The 26,402-nt window shown below is 42.6% G+C and overlaps 1 protein-coding gene across 6 annotated transcripts in view; it reads left to right on the forward strand.

Moving 5' to 3' along the window:
- The window catches only part of MAK (male germ cell associated kinase), a 420,577-nt gene that overhangs the window by 253,410 nt on the left and 140,765 nt on the right, over positions 1-26,402 (forward strand). For all 6 annotated transcript variants that reach the window (XM_069216975.1, XM_069216982.1, XM_069216967.1 and 3 more), the window contains one exon: positions 23,021-23,157. In XM_069216975.1, coding sequence (XP_069073076.1) covers positions 23,021-23,157 — 137 coding nt within the window. The remainder of the gene's footprint in view (positions 1-23,020; positions 23,158-26,402) is intronic.

Genomic DNA, 26,402 nt, shown 5'->3' on the forward strand with positions numbered 1-26,402 from the left:
TATCCATCAGAAGAACGAGTTACTTACCTTCGGTAACGACTTTTCTGGTGGATACATTAGCTACCTGTGGATTCCTCACGGTCCCACCCGCCTCCCCGTTGCCTTTCTGGTCTTACCAAGTAATCCTTGAGTGCGCTCCTCTTGGTCTTCAAGGTTGCAATAGATGTTGTATATATGGGTACTTGTGTATATTTATCTGTATATATATATATGTATATATCTTTGTGTATATACATGATTTCATATATTTGTTCGTTTAAAAAAAAAAAAAAGAGAGAGTTATATTAAATTTACAGCTATTCATTGCAATATTGTGTATTTTACAAGGTTATGGGATGTTGCCTTGCTCTTTCATTGCATTGGGTTGTTGTTCTCATGCACGTAAAAAATGTTGGTACTGACGTCGACACGTCGTCGAGGACCTCTTATTGCCTGTATGACGTCAGACTGCGTCGCGTGGGCTAGAGTGACGTCCTCGTCGACGTGCAGAGACTAGGAAGAAGATTTCCGTCGAATGCTGGCGCCATGGGAGTATTCATTAGGTGAGGAATCCACAGGTAGCTAATGTATCCACCAGAAAAGTCGTTACCGAAGGTAAGTAACTCGTTCTTTTGAGTTTAATCTCTAAAAATTCATAACTTGACTTGTGTATGTCGGATTTTTGTCGTTGTGGTCTTGTTTTGTTTAGATAAATATTTCCTATTTTTCTAAACTGGTGTCATTTTGTAGTGTTTTCATTAAGTTACTGTGTGTGTTGGTACAAATACTTTACACCTAGCACTCTGAAGTTAAGCCTACTGCTCTGCCAAGCTACCAAGAGGGTAAGCAGGGGTTAGCTGAGGGTGATTCTCTTTTACCCTGACTAGAGTGAGGGTCCTTGCTTGAACAGGGTGTAACCTGACTGTCAACCAAAGACCCCATTTCTAACAAATGACAATCTTGACTTGTTTTTGGGGTGGTTTGTAGGCACACCTGATGGGCATACTCTTTGTAAGTTGCCCTTTGACCAGAAAATAATTTCGTATTTGGTGATGCGTGTGTTCTCCACGTTTTGTGTACTATTGCCAGACAGTGTCACATACAGCTGCTGTGGTTGTTGACACAACAACAAAGGTATCTTCACTATTCCAGCACCAGGGGTCTTTCTAAAAGGCAGGCAACAGCAACATACCTCTTTGCCTTCCAAATCATTAAAGCATCTCTAGATTAGGCTTTAAATGAACAACATGCCTAGGAGGGGAAAGGTAACTTGATTTGTGGTGAAATTTAAGGATATATATCAAGATGGTGAGACCTGCAGACTAATCAAAGTGAAAGTATACCCTTACTTTATTCCTAAAACCCATACTTGCTACTCCTTTTCCTTTGCCTCCCTCCATATACATATTTTGATGAACAAGACACGAGTACTGCTCTCAAGAGGTGAAATAAAAAGTGCACCATTTGCCAGGATTTTAAGTAGGATGCTGTTCAAGGTACTTCCAAGTTCTGTGCACAGGAAAGGAGGCCCATTCTGTTTCTTTGCTTCAGGAACAAACTGAGCAGAACACACAAGTTTAAAACTGTGACTCTATGACAGAACCTTCATCTTTTAGTGTACACATTTGGAAGTACTGCCTGACGTGCAGTTTGCCCACATCCATATTCAAATAAATTATGCCACAGAAAAAAATAGATTTGTGGTCTGTGAGGAAGCTTTTGACTTCTTGTTGTGTCACTGAGGCTGATGGGTAAAATCAAGACTCCACTGCATACGAATAAGGATATTTTTGTGCACCCTGAAGGACAAGGGTAATTTGACACCCATAATCTACTTCTTAGAGTATAGACGTGCTTTAAAAAAAAAAAAAAAGCAGCTGAGGTTTCTTTTGTCCATCTAAGTAAAAAAAAACAAAAAAAAAAAACATTCTTTTTTTTTTTCATGCCCATGTCTCAGAAGCCACTGATAACCTATATTGACTAGATCAGTCAGTTCTGGATTGAGGAACAACTGTTTGGAATTTGATTGGATGAGCGATGGGTGCTACACTCTAACACGTAAACATTGCAAGGGAAATGCTGCTTTTTTTTTTATTTGTATTCGATAATCTACGGAGATCCCTCCCAAACTGGAGTTTACTCTAGGAGTCTTTCGAATATTAGAACTTAGTGGGAAAAATTATTAATTAGAATATATATATTTTTTTTACATTGGGTACTTTCTCTCAACCAACATACGTGCAGGACCGAGGGGAGAAGGTTGGGAAGAGGTCAATTGGGGAAAGGAAAAGCTTTTTAGGTATGTTGGGGGCAGGAGGAAGGAGGAGTAATGGGAGTGGAGGATGAGGGAGTGGTTGTTGGAGGTGTTTGTCTGCTGGGTTTGGGTGCAGGTGCATGGGCTGTATGCTGTTGTGAGGTGGATGGCTGTTGGGTGTCTGAGTGCTTGCGTTTATGTACTTTAGTGGGGGAGGGACATAACGGTGGGAGAGGACACAGGGGACGCGTGCATGGATGTTGTGGAGGTGTCTGCCAGTGAGGTGTGTGTTCTGCTTGGTGTGGTGATGATTCTGGTAGTGGATATTGATGTAGTGCATGCAGGTGTGAGTGTAAACACATCTGGGTGGGAGCTGGAGGAGTAGGGGGAGACAGTGGAGATAGTGGATGTTGTTGAGAGTACCTGTGGGATGAAGTGTGGTGCTTGTGTTTGCCTGTGACACTCTTGGGTGGTGTCTTGTGTGCATGCTCGTCTGCCTGTGTGCTTGGGATGGGTTGGGGTTGAGGTTGAGGAGAATGGGACTGGGACTGGGAAGTGGAAGTTGGGGGGGCGGTTGAAAAAGGGACAATGGCTGCCATCAGAGAGGAGGCCAGAGCCTGAATTGATCTCTGTTGGGCCACCAATCCACAGTTAATGCCCTCCAGGAAAGCATTGCATTGCTGCATGGCATTGACAATGGTTGTTTGCCCTACAGGGATGGATCTCAGGAGGTCAATAGCCTCCTCACTCAGGGCAGCAGGGGTCACTGGGGCAGGGCCTGAGGTGCCTGGGTCGAAGGAGATGCCCACCCTCCTGGGTGAGCGGGCACGGGCAACTCGCTGAGGGGCTACTGGGAGGGCGGTGCTGGTACGGGGGCGGCGGCTGTACCCGTAGCTGGGGTGGTCACAGAGGTGTCCGCCACCACCAGGGAGCTCCCATCAGAGGAAGTATTAGAGTCTGTATTGTTCCCTCTGGCATGGTGCTCCCCTCGCCCTCCATCCCACTGGTACCCTCAGCATTGGTGGACTCTGCCTCCAGGGTCCTGTGGGATGCAGCTCCCTCTGTCGCCAGTGCCTTTGCTTCTCCGCCAGATGATGTTAATGCACATAAGGAGATGATGACAAAACAAGAAAGGGGGGAGGAGAGACAAAGGATACACAGGGTCAATGACTGCACCAACACCACCATTGGCATACACAGCACCCTCACACACAGGGAACAGGCCTATGCACTATGCATGGCACTACCAGTGTAATGGCTAGTCACCAAGGAATGAGGAGGGGCACACACCACCAACTGCAGCACACCTTGGACCCACACAGCCCTTCCCAGAAGTGAATACTAACAAGCTAGGTAAGCAGTATTTCCAGTTCAAACCCTTAGCCACAAGAGGCCCTACGTGGCTATGTCTGGCCTGGCCTAGGGGCACCCAAGGACACACAAACACCACCCAGGCACCACCCCACCAGCCGTAAATTGTAATGATAGCCACTGTACTCACCCCCTTGTAGCTGCTGTGATGCCCTCAAGCGCCCATCCAGCTCAGGGTAGGCCACCGCCAGTATGCGGGCCTTCGGGGAGGTCAGGGTCCGACGGGCACCCCTTCCTCGTTGGGAGGCCATCCCCAGCTGGGCCTCTGCGGTCTTTCGTGCCCAGTGTCTCAGGTCAGGACAGTTTTCGCCACATCCTTGGCGAAGGCACGCCACATTCCCTTCTTTTGATGGGTGCTGACCTGCAGAGGCAATACAGACAGGAGAACACCATTAGTCCAGCCTGTCACACAAATAGCCCACCATACCTGTTTGCGTCACCTATGGCACACACATAGCCCAGCCCACATGTACATTGCCAAGAGGACATCTACCCACCCCCCTTACACGAGGCCTTCACACACAACTCCATGCATTCATGCCACATGCATCGTGCCCAAGGTGTACTCACCTGTTGGTCTGGAGGTCTATACAGCAGTCCGTACTGGAGTAGGACCCCACCCACCAGTCGCTCCAACTCCTCAGAAGTGAAGGCTGGGGCCCTTTCCCCGATCACACGGGCCATGGTAGGTTTCAGACACAGGTCACAGCAGCACATCCAGTGTAGGTCCTCTCCTGTGGAAGGTCAGGAAACAAGTGAGGAATCGGATAGAAAATGGCAGTCACGTCCATGGCGGTGCATACCTTCACCGCTGGCGTAGATCACCATTGGCCACTGTACCCCATAGGGTCCACTATATAAACCAATGATGAATTGCACAGCGGTTCACGACCGCCTAACACCACTGCGCACAACGTCAGCGGCATTACCTCACTTCCACCTATCCCTACACACAGGACAGGGGTCACCATTTCAGGGGGGGTGAACAAGCCTATCGATTATTGCTGCTTCACTGGATACATAGGCACATACTTCACGAATTACACTGTCCCATAACATGTTTGCACATTGCGGACTGCTGTTGTGATTCCATTGTTCAGTTTGTGACAGCCTACTCACTCTTGTGTCCCTTAGATACCTACTGCTACCAATGAATAGGAGATGGAGACATACCCCAGTGTACAGACCCCTGGTGGACTTGGCTACACTGGAGGACAGGCACATAATACTCACCTATAGACTGACAGGGCCACAATCACAGAGCTATGTGCCCAATTGGAGCGTGACCTGACATCTGCTATCCGTCACCCAACTGGGATCCCCCTGCTTGTGCAAGTGCTATCAGTACTCCATTTCATGGCAAATGGTTCTTTCCAAGTGACAGTGGCCTTGGCAGCAGGAATGTGTCAGACAATATTCTCAAATGTGCTAATAAGAGTCTTGTCTGCCCTGATAAAACACATGTGCAGCTACATTGCTTTCCCCTAGGTTGAGGTTTTGGCCACTGTGAAGGCCGGATTCTATGCAATGGGACATATCCCCAATATAATAGGTGCGATTGACGGAACACATATTGCATGTGTGCCCCTCCCCCGCCAGAATGAACAGGTGTTAAGGAATCGTAAGAGTTTCCAGTCTATGAATGTGCAGATGGTGTGCTTGGCAGACCAGTACATCCCCCACGTCAATACAAAGTATCCTGGGGTCAGTGCGTGATGCCTTTGTCCTGAGGAATAGCAGCATCTCAAATAGGATGACCCAACTACAGAGGCACAGTGTGTGGCTAATAGGTGAGCCCTGGTTCCCACCCAGTACATGTTGGTGTATGCCTATTGTGTTGGTCATATTGGATAGCTTGTGGCTAAGTGTTGTCCCTGATTATTTGCAGGTGACTTTGGTTACCCAAACCTATCATGGCTGCTGACCCCTGTGAGGAATGCAAGGACAAGGGCAGAAGAACGTTATCATTAGGCACATGGGCGAACCGGAAGGATCATTGAAAGGACCTTTGGCCTCCTGAAGGCCAGGTTCAGGTGCCTCCATCTAAAAAGTGGATCCCTGTGCTACTCACCCAAGAAGATCTGCCAGATAGTAGTGGCATGTTGCACAACTTGGCCTTCAGACACAATGTACCTTTTCTGCTCACTCCATTGGGTCTACATATGGGGCATAGCCATTGTGGGTCCTCACACTTTATGATTGGGTCCTCAAACATATCACTCAAGCAGAAACAATTGTTATCTTAGACCATATCACAATTGGAAGTATTTGGCAGGATGGTATTTCAAGTCCTTGGAACTTTGCCTTTTTCCTTTCCCCCCTCTTCACATGTTCTTAGTCTTATCTTCCTTTATTGGGGGTGTGGGGTGTAACCCCCTGTGCTACCTATTGTACTTCCAACATTAATAACACTACTCCAAGTTTTGACACCTGTAATCTACATTTGTTACTATGTTCACATTATAGGTGGGTTTGGTTGCTCCTTTGTCTTTGTTGTTGGCCTTTGCCACAGGCCCTGCAACATTATTCTTTCTACACTTGCATCCATTACCCAATAGATTAACTTGGGCTGCTTTTGTCCTGTGTCTGTAGGTTACATTTGCACCACCAACTTCTCTTGGGTTTACCCCCGGATTTACCCTTTATTCTTACATTATTATGCACACCCAGAGAAGAAGATTCTCTTGGTTTGGTGGCTTGAGTAGAGGCATCCATACTATCTTTTTTCCATGGACGTGTTCACAATTAGTGCTTACAACACAAGAGTTAACCAATCACAATTATGGTTGGTGTTACATATCGCATTTTCAAGTACATTTAGCACAGAGCACAAGATCCTCTCAATTGTTTGTAAAGATCTTGGAACTATACAGGGAGTGCAGAATTATTAGGCAAGTTGTATTTTTGAGGATTAATTTTATTATTGAACAACAACCATGTTCTCAATGAACCCAAAAAACTCATTAATATCAAAGCTGAATATTTTTGGAAGTAGTTTTTAGTTTGTTTTTAGTTTTAGCTATGTTAGGGGGATATCTGTGTGTGCAGGTGACTATCACTGTGCATAATTATTAGGCAACTTAACAAAAAAAAATATATACCCATTCCAATTATTTATTATTACCAGTGAAACCAATATAACATCTCAACATTCACAAATATACATTTCTGACATTCAAAAACAAAACAAAAACAAATCAGTGACCAATATAGCCACCTTTCTTTGCAAGGACACTCAAAAGCCTGCCATCCATGGATTCTGTCAGTGTTTTGATCTGTTCACCATCAACATTGCGTGCAGCAGCAACCACAGCCTCCCAGACACTGTTCAGAGAGGTGTACTGTTTTCCCTCCTTGTAAATCTCACATTTGATGATGGACCACAGGTTCTCAATGGGGTTCAGATCAGGTGAACAAGGAGGCCATGTCATTAGATTTCCTTCTTTTATACCCTTTCTTGCCAGCCACGCTGTGGAGTACTTGGACGCGTGTGATGGAGCATTGTCCTGCATGAAAATCATGTTTTTCTTGAAGGATGCAGACTTCTTCCTGTACCACTGCTTGAAGAAGGTGTCTTCCAGGAACTGGCAGTAGGACTGGGAGTTGAGCTTGACTCCATCCTCAACCCGAAAAGGCCCCACAAGCTCATTTTTGATGATACCAGCCCAAACCAGTACTCCACCTCCACCTTGCTGGCGTCTGAGTCGGACTGGAGCTCTCTGCCCTTTACCAATCCAGCCACGGGCCCATCCATCTGGCCCATCAAGACTCACTCTCATTTCATCAGTCCATAAAACCTTAGAAAAATCAGTCTTGAGATATTTCTTGGCCCAATCTTGACGTTTCAGCTTGTGTGTCTTGTTCAGTGGTGGTCGTCTTTCAGCCTTTCTTACCTTGGCCATGTCTCTGAGTATTGCACACCTTGTGCTTTTGGGCACTCCAGTGATGTTGCAGCTCTGAAATATGGCCAAACTGGTGGCATCGTGGCAGCTGCACGCTTGACTTTTCTCAGTTCATGGGCAGTTATTTTGCACCTTGGTTTTTCCACACGCTTCTTGCGACCCTGTTGACTATTTTGAATGAAACGCTTGATTGTTCGATGATCACGCTTCAGAAGCTTTGCAATTTTAAGAGTGCTGCATCCCTCTGCAAGATATCTCACTATTTTTGACTTTTCTGAGCCTGTCAAGTCCTTCTTTTGACCCATTTTGCCAAAGGAAAGGAAGTTGCCTAATAATTATGCACACCTGATATAGGGTGTTGATGTCATTAGACCACACCCCTTCTCATTACAGAGATGCACATCACCTAATATGCTTAATTGGTAGTAGGCTTTCGAGCCTATACAGCTTGGAGTAAGACAACATGCATAAAGAGGATGATGTGGTCAAAATACTCATTTGCCTAATAATTCTGCACTCCCTGTAGTGTCCTGGTCCAGCCTCCTGGAGGAAACTATGGGCTAGTCTGCTCCGCGAGATGACCTCTTGGATTCCAGATAGAGAGTAAATTAGAGGTCTTGGCAATATTGCTTGATTCTCTGGTGAATCAATATTAGTTTGTGCATTCTCAGGGCTCAGTTATGTCATGCCACTGTTGCTCGCATTTGCATGCATGTTTACTAGGTGTATAGGAACATGTGGGAGAGTAAAATCATTTCCCAGGGGCGAGTTTGTTTGTACTGCTGGTACTGGTGTATTTAATATACTAGATGTATTCACTTGGTCATACAGATATAACCTATGAGAGTTTAGGTAAACTGGAGAAAAGGTAGGGGGAAATGGTGTACGGTTTCTACCATAAGCTCTGGCTCCAATGATACTGGTTGCAGCTACGCTTGCTGCCCTCACTGGATTACAATCCTGATCTGGTCTAGTTGGCACAAAGAGGGATTGTGACGTAACCAAACCCTTTTGATGGTTACGCTCTTCCAGAAGGTTCCCATCCAGCTTCGACCCCCAAAGTTTGCTATCTTATTAGACATTGCTGAATCTGAAAATACTGTCTCATTCATTATGTCACCTATGGTTTCAGTATAAACATGCTTTCTGGTGCAGCACATCTGGGCTGTCAGCTAAGACGGCATAGAAATTGATACAGCAGCCACAATAGCAATTTGGAGAGAATGGACAGGTTGAACAGTGTATCAGCAGTCACAGTCACAATTTCAATCTCCACCTTGGTTGAAACCTGCTGGTCGACAGCACAATTTTTTAGCTTGTAGCTGTTATGAATTTGCTCAGTACAGGCTGCGCAGAAAAGGGAGCCTTCCTTCAGGGGAGAGCCACAATGTGCTTGTTGGTACAAAAGGGAGTCTTGTGTGCCTAAACAGACATTAATAGCCACACTAGTCTCTGCTGCTGGATAGTAGTGTGTGATTAATTTAGTTCTATGCCTGGTGCTAGGGCTGTCTCCTTGTTTAATGAGACCTTGGCCCTAGATTTAAGACTCAAAGGTTGAGTTAAAAAATTTTGGTGCAAGTTTTGTTCCATCTCCCATATGGCCGAGACCTTTGCTACAGTCTCTCTTGTTTGCAGCAGATCTCTGTTATCTGTCTTTTGTACTTGATTTGCTGAAAAGTATTAGTAATAGTGCTAACAGTTTATTGTATATCTATAACGACCCTCTTAGAACAATGATGCATAAGCAGAGTTTGGTTATAGTCATTGGTACCAGGGATCCAGCATTCAAAATTAATAAGCCCCAGAGAGACAAGGCAAGGGAGAGGAAGGAGAGGGCAGAGAAGCGTTACTCACACAAGCCGCACCCACACCTAGGCTGGTTACCTCAACGCTGACGGTGCTCAACCCTACATTATCGGCATCTAACCACTGACTCACTCACTTGACCCCTGTTTTGGCCTGCTGTCTCTTTTACAGTCAGTCTTTGCAGTGCTTGTTTATTACCAGGTCTCGGGACTACCACAAAAACTGCTGTCAATTGACCTGGGCAGTTGGCTACTCTACCAGTGCGAGAGCCATCAAAATGGTGAAGGGCAGAGTCAAAAGGTAACTGAATGGTTACTAAGACTGTTTCAGAGTCAATCCAGCCCAGTTTACACCTAGCAAGCACCCTCGTACCTCTGTTCCCATCTTCCTTAGAACCCTTAGCTTTCTCTTTGTCCTGGAATCCTGGGGCTCCTTGTTTCAGAAATGGTCAGGAGCACTCACCGCTTATGACCTCCGGAACAGCTAGCGCTTGCATCAGCATGCTCTCAGCTCAGCAGCACACAACTTGGCATTTGGGGCTCTTGTTCCCTGCTCCTTTTTTTCCTCACGAGTCCGCAGTTCACAGCTCTTGGGCTCCAGGCTCGCCTGGCCTGCCTTACCCCCCACCAAGCACTACTCGGCTGGGGTATTGGTATGGGCTTTTGCGCGGGTTTCAGCACTCCTTGTGGCAGCAGAGGAGCAGGTGTCAGAACAGACTACAGTTGCAGTGCGGCCTCAGCACTATGCCACAAGCCCACACATTCTGACACACCATTTGTCTCCCCATTAATAAATGAGCATTGGAACATAACAAAAATCGAAATGTCAATTGAAGCACATTTATTATTCCAGCTTCTGTGGTACCAAAGATAGAGATGTTAATAATATGCCTACATTTGACAAATTCTGAGGAAATCTGCATTTACAAATATAATATATATATAATCACAGCTGAAACAGACCAGCATTCTAAGCAGCAAGCCAAGGCAAGATGTCAGACAAAACTGATACATTATCAGTTAAAATTACATATATCAGTACACTCTTGGTGTCACACATTTCATATCCTGAGGTTTCCATCTCAAGATGTGTATGGAGGCATATTAAACTTTCTGTGGGACTCCAGTCTCCTTTATGCGTTTTCTCCTTTCATGTTGCTTCCCAAGTATTGAAGAGGGTCAGGATGGGCTGGGCTCAGCTCACATTGATAGTCTTGCACTGGGCTTGGTGAGAATCTTGTGTCCCAAAAATAGGGAAAGGTTCCTCACCCTTAATCTCCATACCCTAAAACACCATGCATTTAGATTAAGCAGAACAAACTCAATTGTTATCACCTGCCGGGGGAAATCATGGATGTGGTTTTGGACAGGTTTTGCCAGTCCACCAAGTTGATCTATTCTGACTCTAGGGTGAAGTTTGTGGCCTGGTTTGAGTACCTTTCGGTTGATGCATTTCAGGCTAAGCTTTCTGATGTAATCATGTTGTTCAGTCCTAAAGCCAGCAAGGTTTTTCCTTGGTCATCTTTAAAGGTTACTTATAACCTTGTTGATCCTTTCTGTGTTTACTGGATCAGCCTTCTTTGTTTAAGTCACCAGTTGTAATGTTTTTTTTTTTTTAAAACATAAATGTTCCCTTCTGTGCTTTTTTTTTATGCAACAGTGGGTTCTTAAATAGGACCTTACATTTTTTATGTGCACACTTTTTGTACCTATACACAACTATTCTTTGATGTTACTGACCCTTAGGAGTGTTTTGCTCTGTGTGATTACTTCAGTGTGCCCCAATTGTGTGCTGCAGACGCTCTCACTGCTGCTGTCATTTCGATCCTTTTCTCCAGCTATACTGGCACTAAGAACTTGCGCATCCTTTCTTCTGAAAATGGTGTTACCCTTCCATGTAGGACAGTTCATTGTGCTTCCTGCTTTCTTCTCTCCGCCTCCTCTCACCAAGGAGGAAAAGCTTCATCCGTTGTCGGGAAGAGAACCCTTAGTTTCTATACAGAGTGGACTAAAGAACACCGGGTGGATAACTAACTCTTTATCAGATTTGCGGGTGCAGAGAGGGCAAGGGCAGCCCAGTCCTGCATAGTTCGCTGTATCAACATGTGCTATTCCTTGGCCTGCAAGAAGCCTCCTGAAGGTTCATAGACTCATTCCACCAGTGTCAAGTCTTCCTCTGTGACTTAGGTTGAGAGTGTTCTGTCAAACATCTACATATGCATCCATATACACCTTCACCAGGCACTACAATACACACATTTTGCACGTTCAGTTCTGCATTTTCAGGGTTACTCCTTGGGTATCTATTCAAAAGGTGGGGAATCTGCAGTTAAATATATCCATTAGCAGAAACACTTTACTTTATTCATGCTTTTTTCTGGTGGCCCCTCTATTTGCCCACTGATCTGCCATCCACACCATTCTGCAAACCTCTGGTAGGCCACAAGGTCCCATTTTAGATTCAGCATACTGTTTACCAGTTTGTCTGTTGCGCGTCAGAGGTGCAGAACATGACAATGCTCAGGTATGGCGCCTGTACACAGCTTCACATTGTCAATTCTGGAGACAGGGCAAGGCTGCTCTGATGATTGAGGGATCCACCTGTCAGAGCACAAAAACTGTTGTAGGAACATTTCTACGACCAATTTGGTGCCTTCTGGGAATTCATAGGGTAAGAAATCTGTGGTTAGATAGAGTATCCACCAGAAAGTGTGACTGAAAGTAAGTAACTTGTTCAGCATCTTTTAAGAATTCTCATACAAAGATACCCTGAAAAAAACTAGATCTCTTCAACATTGTGAGGTCCTTCTGGAACTTTATAGATCAAAGATTAGCAATGTCCATGTATCCATCTTCAATAGCCCAGCACCACTGAACTATTACCCCAATCTTGCCATATATGATTCAGTCATTCTTCATGAGCTTCTTCCCACTGCAGACAAAAAAGATGCTCAAATTGGTTTCTAAAATGAAGCCTTGGACCCATGATCAAAATGTGCATTAAACAAGTCCTTCTTTAGCTGTTATGGACACAACAAATGTGATGAATACATCCCTGATTAAGGGAGTCTGTTGCAATGCCCAATAGTATGTGTTCTGCCCCTGGTATTGTGTGCTGTCTACTGGGATTCACTCAACCCTTTTTGTTGCTTTCCCCACAAGGACTCCTTCGGGGCTTGCACGCCACAGTGCAAAGCACTTAAAACGTTTGCCACAAGACCTCTACATTCTGAGGCAACAAAAATGTACCCCTTAACTAGAAAGTTGTTGGGGAGGAACTGAAGGTTATTCTTCAATAAACTCTTGAGTGTCAACTCACCAGGTGTAATGACAGTAGTAAAAAGGGGGAAAGGGAGCAGACGCCAGGCTCATAGTCCTTCTCGGTATTGTGTACCTGAATTATACAGGTTCAGCAGGGAGAAACATGAGCAGTAGTTACAACTGACCCGTCACTGTCACTGTGGAGCCATTTGGGGAAAAGAGGCAGTATCTCACTTCAAGCGGGGATGAGTGACAAATGAACCACCACACCACAATAGGCTGCAAGAGTAGAGTCTATGAAGGAGGTCTACTTTTGGTCTGTACTTTGGAAACTCTGATGGGGTATCACAGGGTGAGAATGAATCCATGCTGGGCTATATAAACTTGAGAGTTTCACTAGTCGAAGAGAGGTTAGAGCAGAGAGAGTTGCAAATGAGCTTCTTTGTGCCTATTTACAGGCAGGTGGATGGAATTGTAGGGGAAAGGTTGAGTTAGTTGGTATACCTGCTACAGGCAATAGAAAAGGCCAAGCAAAGTAAAGATGCTGATGAAATCTTTTCTGTCTTTCTCAGGAGTTTTGAGATTACCCAGAAGAACCAGGATAAAGGCAAGCAAAACAAAAGAGTCCATGAGCCCAAAAGAAGTCTAAGAAATTTACAATGCAGCATTAAGTAATGTTGTATTCTGTATCTATCTTGAATAAAGCCACCTACAAACCTTTGTGGTGTTTGCTGCTTTAAATACATGATAGGATAGGGTTGTTTTGATTTCCTTCAATATACCATCATTGCTACAGTCCTATAATAAAAATAGCCAATCGAGAGGTCTTGGCACTCTGCTGACTTGCCCTACCATTATTACAAAATGTTAAAATTAATTACAGGATTTTCATTTAGAGTCATAAATATGTTCAGTATTCCAAAGTGTGGACACACAGAAATATTAATTGAAAAAAATTCTAAAGTGATGTTATATTTGGGTGAAAATGTTAGTTAACGCATAGCATTTTAAAGAAAAAAGCTAAATTTACCACTTATAGTTTAATTAAGTAAGTATAACGTGGGCACTTTCCATGCACAGTGATGTCATTTCAGATGTCATCAGTGATGCTATTAATTATATCGTAGAACATGTAATATGGGAGGTCATAAACAGTGCATCAAAAATACATTTAATACAAAAAACTAAAAAGTGGTATGGTGTCCCCTACTGCAGACCAAACCCTGCACTCAACCCTCTGTTGGCCCCCAACCCTCCATCGTGCACAGTTGGCCGCAGGGCTGGGCCTACCCAAGGGATCTTAAGGGAATAAGGGGATTCATTCTGTCTACTGCGAGAGTCCTGCGGGCATCGCTGCAACAAAGAACAGTTTTCTACATGTTGCTGCCAGCAAATCAGAATGCGAACTGCTCCGGGGCTCGCCAGAGCTTCTTGCTCCCACAGGAGTGAAGCAGCTGATAGGGAAAAAGCCACCCCAGCCAATCAGATTACCCTATTGTTTGAAGTTGCATGACTGCTGGAGTCCCACAGACCCAACCGTCCAAATGGCTATAAATTACAAACTAGTGAACAGATTTACACCAAATCACAAAAAGCACGCTTTCTGGGTAAAGATCTAGCTTTCTTCCAAATTTGGTGTAATTCCATGAAGCCACTTTAGTTGTAGTGCCGTTCAAAAATTAACACGGACCACCCTGTAATTTTTCAGGAAAATAAAGTGAATTAACTGTTTTTTGGAAAGTTTTATGAAAATTTGTTAAGAAAACAAATCCATTTGCTATGGCAACTAGATCCTAGCTGTAACTACAAAGTAATTTTCGAGAAATTGGTTTGTAAAAAGGTGATCTAAGTGGGCATGAATGGGTTAATCATGTGAAAACGTTAGAGGTATTTGGACTGTTGAGATCCAGATATTTTCCAATTGGTCAATCTTGGTTGGTTGGCTGCAACATGAATAATATGCTGTGGCAGCCATTATAGGACTTTAGGACATTGTACCTGTATCCTGAAAATAAATAAAACAATATATAATGCAGCAGGGTGAGCACACCCTGACTCCCAGGGTCTTGTGGAGTGAAGGTCACAACAGGACCACCCCTTGACTGGTTGGCAACAGCATGGGACAATATGTTGTGGCAATCATTACAGGACCCATCGAAATTCTTTGTAGTGAAAGCCTATTTTTCACTGTCCAAAAAAGGAACACATATGAAGAGTGATAACAGATTTTAGACACTATACAAATCATTTGTTGCTAATACCATAGTAATTTTCGGACATCTGGTGTGTTTTAGGGTGATTTTACTCTCTGAAAAATGCTGTTCCGCTGCATGGATTTCATGAAGCGTATTTGAGAGAAAAAGGTTTCCCCTCATGATTTTCTCATACTGGTTATGAAAGTTTCTACAGAACCTGAAACAATAACACATTTCTGTAAGTTAGCGCTGTCTTCCTCGGCTATGTGAGAACAAAGACTCATAAGCTGAGTAAAACACATACTTACAACAACAGCAAATCAGTTGATTTTTAAGTATTATACTGCAGCTTCACAACAGTGTTCTAAGGAGCAACTAGACAGCTCACATATTGAATATATAACTAAAACATAACACACTTAGCCACCATCTTTATGGAATCAAACTTTGTAAATCTGAAAGATTTTTTTTTTAGAAATGAATGAAGTGAATCAGTTCAGTTTGTCACAGAAATTATGGTTAGTACTCCAGAAATCTAAAGTGAGGAAACATTTTCCCTAAATTCTCAAATATCTTCTTAATCAGGGTTAGGAAAAAATCTACTATGTTGTGAGAGTCATGTACTTCCAAAACCAACAGGAGCCTGTCAGTTGTTTCGTTTGCAGCTTCAACACAGTGTTCTAATGAACAACTAGCATACTAAAATTCTGTTTCAAACATGTGCATACCTGATTGCCATCTTGATATAATCGAAGTTTTAAAAGTGAACGACGTTTGTACAGGGGATACAACAGTAAATTAAGAAATAAATAGGTTTCTTTTTGTTTTGAGAACTATGATTAGTACTCTAGAAAGCTAAAATCAGGATTAATTTTCCAGACGTTTCTCATCCATGTTCATAAAACCTTCTGACAAGGAGAGTGGAATATGTAGTTTGAACACCAGCAGCCGTCATCAGTTAATTCTCTAGTGAGCAACAGCATCTTCACCACCAAGTTGTAATGAACAACTAGAACACTAACATTTGGAATTTAAGACAAAACTGAGGCCCTCCTGAACACCATTTTGTTGGTATAGGAGCTACTGAATTTAAAATCTTTCCTGAGGAGCAGGCTGAAGTAAATAGCATTGAGGTGTTCGTGCAGGTATGAAATCAGTGGGTTAACAATTTGAGGGGATGTATGGGTTTCAGTCATTTGAGGCATAATATATTTTTAAAGAGACTAAAAATAATTAAAGAAAGAGATATCTGCATCAGTACAGCATCCCATTTTCTGATCAGTTTACACACCCTACCCATCTCCTCAGTAGTTTAACAGTTCCCTAATTCTAAAATAGTAAAATGGTTGGTAGACAGACTTGTTTCATAGCGGTGGTTCTGCATCGGCAGAGGGGCTCCCATCTAAGATTGTGCCAGTGCAATGGCTAACATCTCACTGTATATGGTCAGAGGCTGTGTGCAGTAGGGGTTGGCTGTCAGCAAAGGGTTGGACACCAGGCCTGCGGCCAGCACCCTATACGTTGGACCAATTTATAATATGCTAAAAAAAAAAAAAGAAATTCAATGAAAGAAAGGTTTAAAGTGACGTTATTGATAGGTTTTGAAAGAAGACTAAATGGAATGTTATAAACACAAAAACCGACTGAAATATACCAGTCATAGTATAGTTAGTTAACTATAATTTGCACCCCCATCATGCATTGCTGATAACCTCCATATTACATCACTTATGAAATGTTAAACGACATCCCTCATTAGATTTAAGAAACAATATTGTTGAAATGACTGATCACCACGGTCCCCAAGGTAATATTTGAAGTCATAAACAGTGTATGATAGAGGGGCAAGTTTATTTGACTAAGCTATAGCTGGCATATATCAATGTTTTCTAGGTTTTTTAATGTTAGATATTCCACCAAAGCCTGTTATGGCATCGCTCCAGAATACATATAATCTACTGTCTTAAACACCTCCTAAACCCTGGAATGGCGATCTTTGACCAGACAGTCCTACTCGTTCAAATGAAAGATGGGCACAAACCATTATTAAATTCCTTTCCGAATCAGAAATGAGGAGGGGCACATTCCTTACACACACACTCATATTTGTGATTCAGAAAAGATCTCTAAAGCCCTTGTATAAGTTAGAAATTATTTTCCAACTTGCAAAAATACTTTTGTACATCTTACCCATTACATGGTGTTCCATTGGAACAGAGTAGTAATGAACACACATCCTTCTTTCCTACCACAAGTAATTACAGATTTTCATTTAAACTAGCCTGTGCCATCACCCACATTTATAGGAACTCCCCCAATCCTCAACAAAAAAGTATCTTCTCTCACTAGATGCTAAGAAAGCCCTTTGGTTTTAGTTGGACTCCATTAGGAAGTTAGATCAGCTTTCTGTACATTCCAGTTACATGAGAGCTGGTATTCAACTTCTTAACATTCCATCTTCATGAGGAGTGTGTCTTGCATTATCACTGAACCAAAGGTAAAATGCCTACAGTAGAAATTTTATAGAACTGTTGTATTGCAGAGATATGTAAAGCACAAAAATGGGTGTTCATATGACACTGCTACCTTGGCTCCACAGCTCACCCTTGACTGCATTAAGTCACTTTAAGGAAACTGTTGGGTTAGGCGTTACATACTTTTACTTTAATTATTTTTCTACCTTTTCTATCTGCTTTACCGCAGTTAGTTTTCTGTTCTATTCAAATGTTTGACTATTAATGGAGATCCTACAGTGAAAAAGGAAATGGTATTTGTAATAAGGAGTTCTGTCATAGGATCTTTGCCAATATTAATGAAACACTGAATATATTCCCCTTTCACTTGTGCCTTGACAGTGATCACCTGTATTTTGACGGAGATCATATTGATGTTGAACAATACATTGCTGTGTGCACCAGCAGCAAAAGACTTGGAGAATATGATGCTGTTCTAGATGTTGATGAGCTTCTTTTCAGCAATAAGTGTCTTGATGCCACAAGGGACGGTGAACACGTCTGTTGTCTTTGACGGCAATTGTTTGAACACCTCACAAGAGGATTGTGTTAATCAATTTTCATTTTCCTTCTATTTTATTTTGGACCCCTTTGCAAGAGCTTAGTTGGAGACAGAAGTTTCTCTAAGTTCAACGCTCTTTCTTTGAAGGCCCAGTAGAGGTGTCAAAAGGATATCTGGAATGCTCCTTAGCTTATTTCCTTCACATTGTTTTAGGTTTTACTTGTCATCTTGAGGCGTGTCACTGAGGACATTGCATAACATCATGAATGTCAAGCAAACAAAGGATAGAAAGGTCACAGCATCCTTCTTCGACTTAATCCCACACCTCGGGTAATTTACAAAAAGTGAAGGCATTTGCTATCCACAGATTTTTTTCTGCAGGGAAACAATAATGAAAAAGCAGATGAATACAGCATCAAAGACCTACATTGCTTCAGAAACACCTGACAAAGGTATTTAACAGGAAAAACTGGGCAAATGCCGCTGTTGAGGTGTCCTCACATTGGAATGTGGGAAGATAAACTGGAGTTGAATGGGCTCAGCTGTGCCTTATGGAGTACGTACTTCAGTCTTGAAGGCACCGTACAGTAGTTTTAGCATGAAGGCTATGCATACCTATAGCAAAGGTATCTTCATTCACCTATATATATTTTTTTAAAACATATTTTGAAAAGGTTTACTGACATACATACAGTGATACTTATGCAGATTATTTTGTATTTAAAATGAAAGAAAATGAATTTAAAGTAGAAATTCCTGCTTTAAAATTAACTATTTTCTACAGTAGAATGTTCTCTTTTAAAAATGTTGTGGGATCCAGCATGATGGTATACATATTCCATACCTATTAATTCAGCAAATATTTCTATGACAGTGAAACCAGTATTGCAAGTAAGAAACCTGTTTTGTTATGCCTTTTTTTAATCTCTCTTGGAGTCACATAAGGTGGAAGAAAATGTATAGTATAGTGGTCCATTGGTCCCTGATAAAAGCAATAAACACCAGAGCAGTCGCCAGGACAATGCTGCTGTTTCTTTAAAGAAGCAGTCAAATCTTTGCTTCCTCTCCAACTACCTGTCTGGCTTCATTTGGTCGCTGTATTTGTAAAATGCTCAGGAGTTTCTACAGATATCAAATATATACATATAGGTCCGAATGCAAAACAGTTTGAGATTCCATAGACGGACCTGGCCACTGAACTGCATTTCCTTACAGAACAATGCCAGGAGCATATGAGACAGACGGACCTTTTCCATGATCACCATATAGGGTTGAGATATGCAAATGACAGTGAATCTGCCTCAGCCACCATCCGAGAATCTTTTCTCCTCTTCTGACTAGATATAGAAAACAAACAACCTTAATATTATTTGACCTTTCAGATGCTTACAATATGGTAGACCAGTACATTAAATACTCAAGAATTTTGTGGGAACTCTCATCAACAAACTGGGCTGGTGTCTTATGATCTGTCTTGTTTTGGTCAATTCATTTCAATTTTTTCAATAATTATAAAGGACATAGTTTAGTTCTTGTTAGAAATGGGGTCTCTAGTTGGCAGTCGGTTTTCCCCCTATCCAAATAGGGACTCTCACTCTAGTCAGGATAGGGGAGATACCTGCTCAGATAACCCCTGCTCACCTCCTTGGTAGCTTGGCACGAGCAGTTAGGCTTGTCTCAGAAGCAACGTGTAAAGCACTTGCACATAACACACAATAACACAGTGAAAACACTACCAGATTTAGAACAATAGCCAATATTTAGCTGTGTAAAACAAGACCAAAATGAGAAAAATCCCATATACAGTAATAAAGATATGAATTTTGCAAGAATTAACTTAAAAATACAGGTCCTTGAAGTCGGTAGCTCCAGCTGGGGCTACCACAGTATTGTGATCAACAAGACCAATAGTTCAGGCTTGCCTTTACATTGTGGGCTAGCTACGGTGTCAGGAAGACCTGCAAAAATAGTACCTTGGAAATGCAGGGCATTGTGATCCTTGTGATTAGGTCCGGAGGGCGTCATCGCTGGCGTTGCGGTGTCAGTTCTGGAAGTCTGTGTAGGAGTCGTCAGGCCCTTGGAGTTGCACGCGTTCCAGATCAAACTCTGGGCTGATAAAGTCAAGAGCGCTGATGTGGATGCCATTGGGGCTGCGGCGAGAAGCTGGACGATGTGTTGTGCTGTGCCCACAGGTTACGGTGCAGGCAACGGATTGGTGACGGCGTCCAGCAGCGTCGGTGAGACCAGTTGCCCAACTTTAAAGGAAAGTCTCTTCTGTTGACAAGATCCTGCCTTGCCCCTGCCAGGCCCCAGACACACACCATGGAGTTGGAGACTGCATTGTGTGAGGGCAGGCACAGTCCTTTTCAGGTGTAAGTGACCACTCCTCCCTCCACTCTAGCTCAGATGGCTCATAAGGATATGCAGGCTACACCCCGCTTCCTTTGTGTCACTGTCTAGAGGAGAGGTGCAAACAGCCCAACTATCAAACTAACCCAGACAGGGAATCCACCAACAGACAGTCACAGAATGGTTTAAGCAAAAAAATGCCTACTTTCTAAAAGTAGCATTTTCAAACTAACAGCCTAAATACCAACTTCACTAAAAGATGTAATTTCAAATTTTGAGTTCAGAGACCCCAAAACTCCACAAGAGTACCTTACATGTAGTAAAAGGGAGAGTTTGGAACTGGCAAGTGGGTACACTTGCCAGGTCAAATTGGCAGTTTAAAACTGCTTACACAGACACTGCAGTGGCAGGTCTGAGACATGTTCACAAGGCTACTCATGTGGGTGAAACAACCAGTGCTGAAGGCCACCTAGTAGCATTTTATTTACAGGCCCTTGGCACCTATAGTGCACTTTACTAGGGACTTACTAGTAAATCAAATATGCTAATCATGGATAACTCAATCACCAATACAGTTTATAAGGGGAGCACTTGCACTTTAGCACTGATTAACAGTGGTAAGGTGCACAGAGACCATAAACCAGCCGAAACAAGGCAGTCCAGTATACCATAAAACAGAGGTCAGAATGAAAAAAGACAAGGGAGACACGCCAAAAAGCTGCTAGGTCTAACGGTTCTCTTATGTTTTTTATACAGGATTGCCCTGAACAAAGTTTAAAAAGTCCTTTGCACATATTCCGGTTTCAAAAATAAGACAAGATAGGAAACTGAAACAAATGTTGAGTTATAGGCTTCTAAGAGAAAATATGTCTCCTTTCCAGACACACAAGTACTCTTCCTGCATCATACAGCACTTAAGTGAGTGCAGCAGGCTGCTCCCCCCTCTACTCCATGAATATTACCTTTTTATATTAATATATGTGTGTTCATGCAACATGTAGAATGCAGAAGATGAAACAAAACCATCATGGTCAAAGCCTGAAAAAAATATACCAGTTGCTTACCTGGAAGAGCCAGGAGAGGTGGGGAGCAACTCTGAGAGTGTGGAGTGGTAAGTGGCATGGAGTGGGGGGTAACTGCACATAGCTGAGACAAGAAAACACTCATTCCATGGAGTGCTCAAAGAACAAGAAAACAAATCCTTCCCTGATGTAAGCATTGGGAGGATGCAAGTCTCTAATTCAAAGGGTGTTAAAGAAATTATGCTGTATGGGAGGAACAAACAAACAAAGAGGAAGGAAAACTATTGAATAAGAAGCTCAGACGCAAGCAAGTGATTTTGACAAGAAAGCCTGAGTAATGGTAAACCATGGACTGACCCAAAGGCAACTCCAAATTTTGGTATTGTCCCAAAAAGTGTTAGACATCAGACTTCCAACAGCTGTTTGTATTTGAGAAAAAAAAAGAATTGGTATAGTAGAATCCTTTTTACAACTGGTATCTTTTAGCATTCCCCGAGAATCAATGGTCTGTTGTTTGCTCCTCAACATTTAAGTGTGTCCTCTGGGGCAGTTCCTTGAACAGTATCCAGAGAAAGTCCAGATGTCATGAGATGACTCAGAATCCATGTTAAGCTAGAGACCAGGGTAGAAAATCAGACTAGTAAAAACACATGCATAAACTAGTGTAAATCCAAAACTCTAGCAACATTGTCGTGTTCACGAATAGGTACTTGAGGAGTATCTTTATGGCTGAGCTCTCTTTTGTGCCCCAAATCAACATAGTGGGCTTAAGGATTTAATATCCTTTATACAGAAGAACCTCCTTATCTTATCTATCACCACGGGGAGCTCACAAGAATGCTGGCCATGACCTGACTTAATTACTGTAACATCTTCAAGACTCCCTAGGACACTAATTGAGAGGCTCCAAAGACTGCAAAAATCAGATACCTCTTAAATGATCAAAGCTTTGGAAATGTGACCATATCAAACCAGCATTGGAAGCATTTCACTATTCCTAGTGGTTCAAGGCCTTGGATACAAATTTTACTGTGAAAAAGACGAAAGATACCGTCACTGACTGCCCCCTGCTAACTACCTGCCATGAACCTACGCTCTTCTTCTGCAGACAGCATCACCCACTGATCATTTAAATGACTCAATCATGGAGGCAGATGGCTGGTAGACGAGTGTCCCAAACTGAGATATGCTCATATTGGCAAAGGTTTCTACATTACGGACCACACCCTAACAACCTCAAAAAGTTGACATTATTTTTCTCATCCAAAGCACTCTTAAATAGTTGAAAAGAGGCACATAGCACTCTACAAAACTTCCAAATATATCTTTTTTTGTGAGAATGTTGATATTTCATATAATGCCATTGCAGACAACTTTCTTTTTTCTGCACTGTATAGACCTTCTCTTACTGGATCAGCAATCTTTCTATATTCCATTTATAATGTTGTATGCTGAGCCAGAGATAAAGTATCTTCAACCATGGGCATAACCAGGATATTGCTAGCCCCCTCTGAAGTTCCCTTGCCTTAAAACCATGCTCAAGGTTGTACTTCTTTTGGTGTTGGAACTACTCTGTAACTTTTCTACAGTACACAAATTAGGATATAATTTGTGGAAAAGGTATTGACTAAAGCCCTTTTAATAACAAGGGAGTTATTTCAATAAATGTTTTCCAAATGAGTATTTTTTCTATTAGACCAGATTAAACATATTTAATTTGAAATATTGAAAACGTATTTCCAGTTTTACACATTTTCATAATAGTTTACACTGTGGACTTGTGATTCTACAGCCGACACCTATTTCTTGCTAGCCTATGTTCTTATGCTCCAATTAAATTAGGTTTTGTGTATTATTTTTCTGGCAGTGTGCCACAACCAGTGCCATGTGTTGTGGAAGCAAGCAGGATCAACGCAAATGCTGCTGTTAAGAGAACAGATTCTGGGCTATCAAATAAGTCATCAGCGAGAGAACACTACCTGAGGCAATCACGATACCTTCCAGGTGAGAACTAGGATACAGAAAACATTATGGCAGTGGTTAGATAAAATATATTTTTTGTGAAAATATAAAATATTATTGGAGTATGTAGCCCTCATCTAGTTACCTATGGATTTGCGAACTCGTCCGACCAGTGGCGTGATGAAACTTGAGGGTGCCCTCCCCCCGCACAGTAAATGGAGGGGGCCCCCCCTCACAGGAGCTCCGAGGCCACAGTACGGTCTTGAGAGGGCCTCCTGGAACTCAGGGCACCATAGGAGCTCCAGAGCCTTTGTTACGCCACTGCGTTCGACTGAATATTCCGATTTACAGTCATATTGTATGCTGAAAATATCTACTATATTTGAGCAATGTTACCTTTTATCTCCTTTTTGTAAATAACAGTTGATGTAAAATGTATAGGCACTTGTAATTGCGAAACAGGTTAATACTTGACGACTTTAGAAGGAAAGATTATATTATAGTCATTTCATTGTGCACCATTTAAACAAGCTGATATATCAGATTAGTGATTAGTTGTGGTTGTTACTCATGCTTGTTTTGCTGTTCCTTTTTATAACATTACCTACCTATTTTTAGTTCCTTTTATTAGTCATGCACATGTCAGGTAAAATCTTCCCTAAGCCAAAGCATCAAATAACTTAGATTACTTTTATACAATTTTACTCCTACTTCCTAGAACTGTCCTATCAGTAACACATAGATGCTGTTCAGTTTAAGGGTGGGACCTGGAAACCGCTTCTCAGTGCTGTTCATTTTAGGCCTTTGCTTATCATACATACATCATGTGTGCTTGGCAATAAAGGTTTGCACTGTGAAGTGGTCACCCTCAGAGTTACATTTCTTTCCATTGATTGGTGTGGCAGTGGACTTGTTTGCCTTGCTTGTTTTTTCATGGTGCAGGTCCTCTGCCCCACACGTTTGCAATACTTTTAGTTGTTTTTCTCTTCTCCCCTTTTTCAACTTGGATATCTTTGACAGTGGGTAGTCTCTGACCAGCATTCAAGCTTGCAGAATTAGTTCACATTAGATTACCCTTTCCATTAGATATTAATAGCTGCATATTTCGTATTTGAAGCCATTTACAGACACTAGTCAGAATCTGAAACATTTTTACAACACTGGCATTACGTTGTACCATTCACAATTACAGTAGCAGTGTCCCACAGATCTACTCGAAATGACATACTGACCGATGTGTAAAGCACTAAATACAGCAGTGACACAATGTTCTGTTTTTTCAATGCCATGAAAGGATGTAAATCAAGAGCCATTGGGTCTTAGCTCCGCTTTATTTTGACATTTGGGATTGGTTATCTTTAAAAATTGTTTCATAACATCCTTTCCAAACTCTCCAGTCCAATAAATTTGTAGATAAGATGTGTCAATCGAAAAATTCAAAGAAAGCAAGGCTAAGGCTTGAGCTCTGTTTTCTTGCCTCTCTATTGAAGAATTTCCACTTGAACTACACCAACTCTATGCAGCGCGGAGTTGACCTCAGGGCCTGCGGCCAATCCCCTTTAACTACACTAACCCTGTGCCAAGCACAGGTTTGGCCAAGTGCACCAGGGGTTGGCCGCAAAGCCTGGCCTGTGGCGTGGCCCTGTGGCCAACCCCTATAACCACCCAACCCTGCGCCACACACTGCCTCCGGCCAGGCCTTTCGACCAACCTCCTTCATCTACAGCAATCCCGTATGGTCCACCTGAAGCCCTGAGATCCGCCACCTCCCTGGGGGTAATCTACTTAAGTGAATGCCCCAGAGACTGCCACCTCCAGGGGCAATCAATGTAATATATGGGGGGGCATGCCCTCCCCTGAGGGGCCATCCCGCCACTGCATTTAAAGAGCCAGCTGTAGCTAACGCAATAACCCCAAGATAAAGAATAAGTAGTTTTCATCAAGAAACCCACGTTGCATCAGGGGAAACATGCCAAGAGACTCCTTCATCATGGCAATTTCATGAAATAGAGCCAATACACCTTGCGTCTTCAGCAATTCCTCCTGACAAGAACAGTAAGAGAACAGACAGAGTGGGGATACAAATGGAAAGGTCACAGGAACACAGACTCCCCTCTAAATAGTTATGCTCACCAACATTTAGACGAGAGAGAGAAGCTAATGGAACTTCTTCCATAGGAATCTGAAAAGGAGTAAATGCAATGTTGCTGGAGAGCAAGACAGCTGCCAACACATACCTGAAATCTGCCCTGGAAGCAGCAAATACAGATGGTGGATAGCCATCCATGGCCATGACCTTGCACACACACTTGACTAAGAATCTCAGGATTAAACAAAAGGGGCAGTCAGCTATCATCAGTTTGACTTTCACTGCAAACAACCTATTTGTAGAGATGGTAGATGAAGCACTTCAGTGTATGAAAAAGGACAACAAGACTGCCAAGGCAATGAGGGCCCCATAATACAAGGGAAACTTTAAAGGAGTGGCCTAGAAGAAAAGAGCAATCTCAGAAAATGGAACTATGCAATCACACACATTCCACACAGGCTTCAGCACCCAGCGAAGTGAACCCGCTACCACCCTAAAGGAGATAAAAAATATACAAACAACCGCGACTACAACAGGAAGTGGAAGAGTGGTTAAGCAAAGATACTATAGAATTAGTTCCCCAGAGACAAAGGCTCAAAGGGATTTCCTTAAACTACTTCCTGGTACCATAACCAGACAAAATATTAAGACCAGTACTTGACCTGAGGTCATTAAAGAGGTTCATACAACAGAACAATTCAAGAGGACAGTGCTACAGGAGGCCATTCCCCTGATAGAGGAAGGAGACTGCATGGATACCATAGACTTCACTGACCCCTACCTGCTCATACAAGTAAACAAATGTCACATACAATTACTCAGATTTGTAGTGAACAAGATACACTACCAATTCAAAGTGTTGCCATTCTGAATAAAATCAACACCATGAGTTTTTTCCAAAATGCTTAGCTGAAGTTGGAGCGCACCTAAGGTAGCAGGGAATACACGTCTCCCCATATTTAGACAACTAGCTGGTGAAAGCAAAGACAAGCAGTCAATGCAAGAAGAACATCAACAAGGTGATGAAGACATTACACATAGTATGTTTCTCCATCAACTACAACAAGTTGTCTCAAAACCCAGAGAAGAAGACATTCCTGGGAGTAATCTTGGATTCCCAGACAGCCAAAGGGAGACCAGTGGACAAGAGGATCGAAGCAATTATAGAGCGGAGTTGCCAATACCAGAATCTGCAGCC

This window comes from Pleurodeles waltl, chromosome 2_1, assembly GCF_031143425.1.
Source record: "Pleurodeles waltl isolate 20211129_DDA chromosome 2_1, aPleWal1.hap1.20221129, whole genome shotgun sequence".
NCBI lineage: Eukaryota > Metazoa > Chordata > Amphibia > Caudata > Salamandridae > Pleurodeles > Pleurodeles waltl.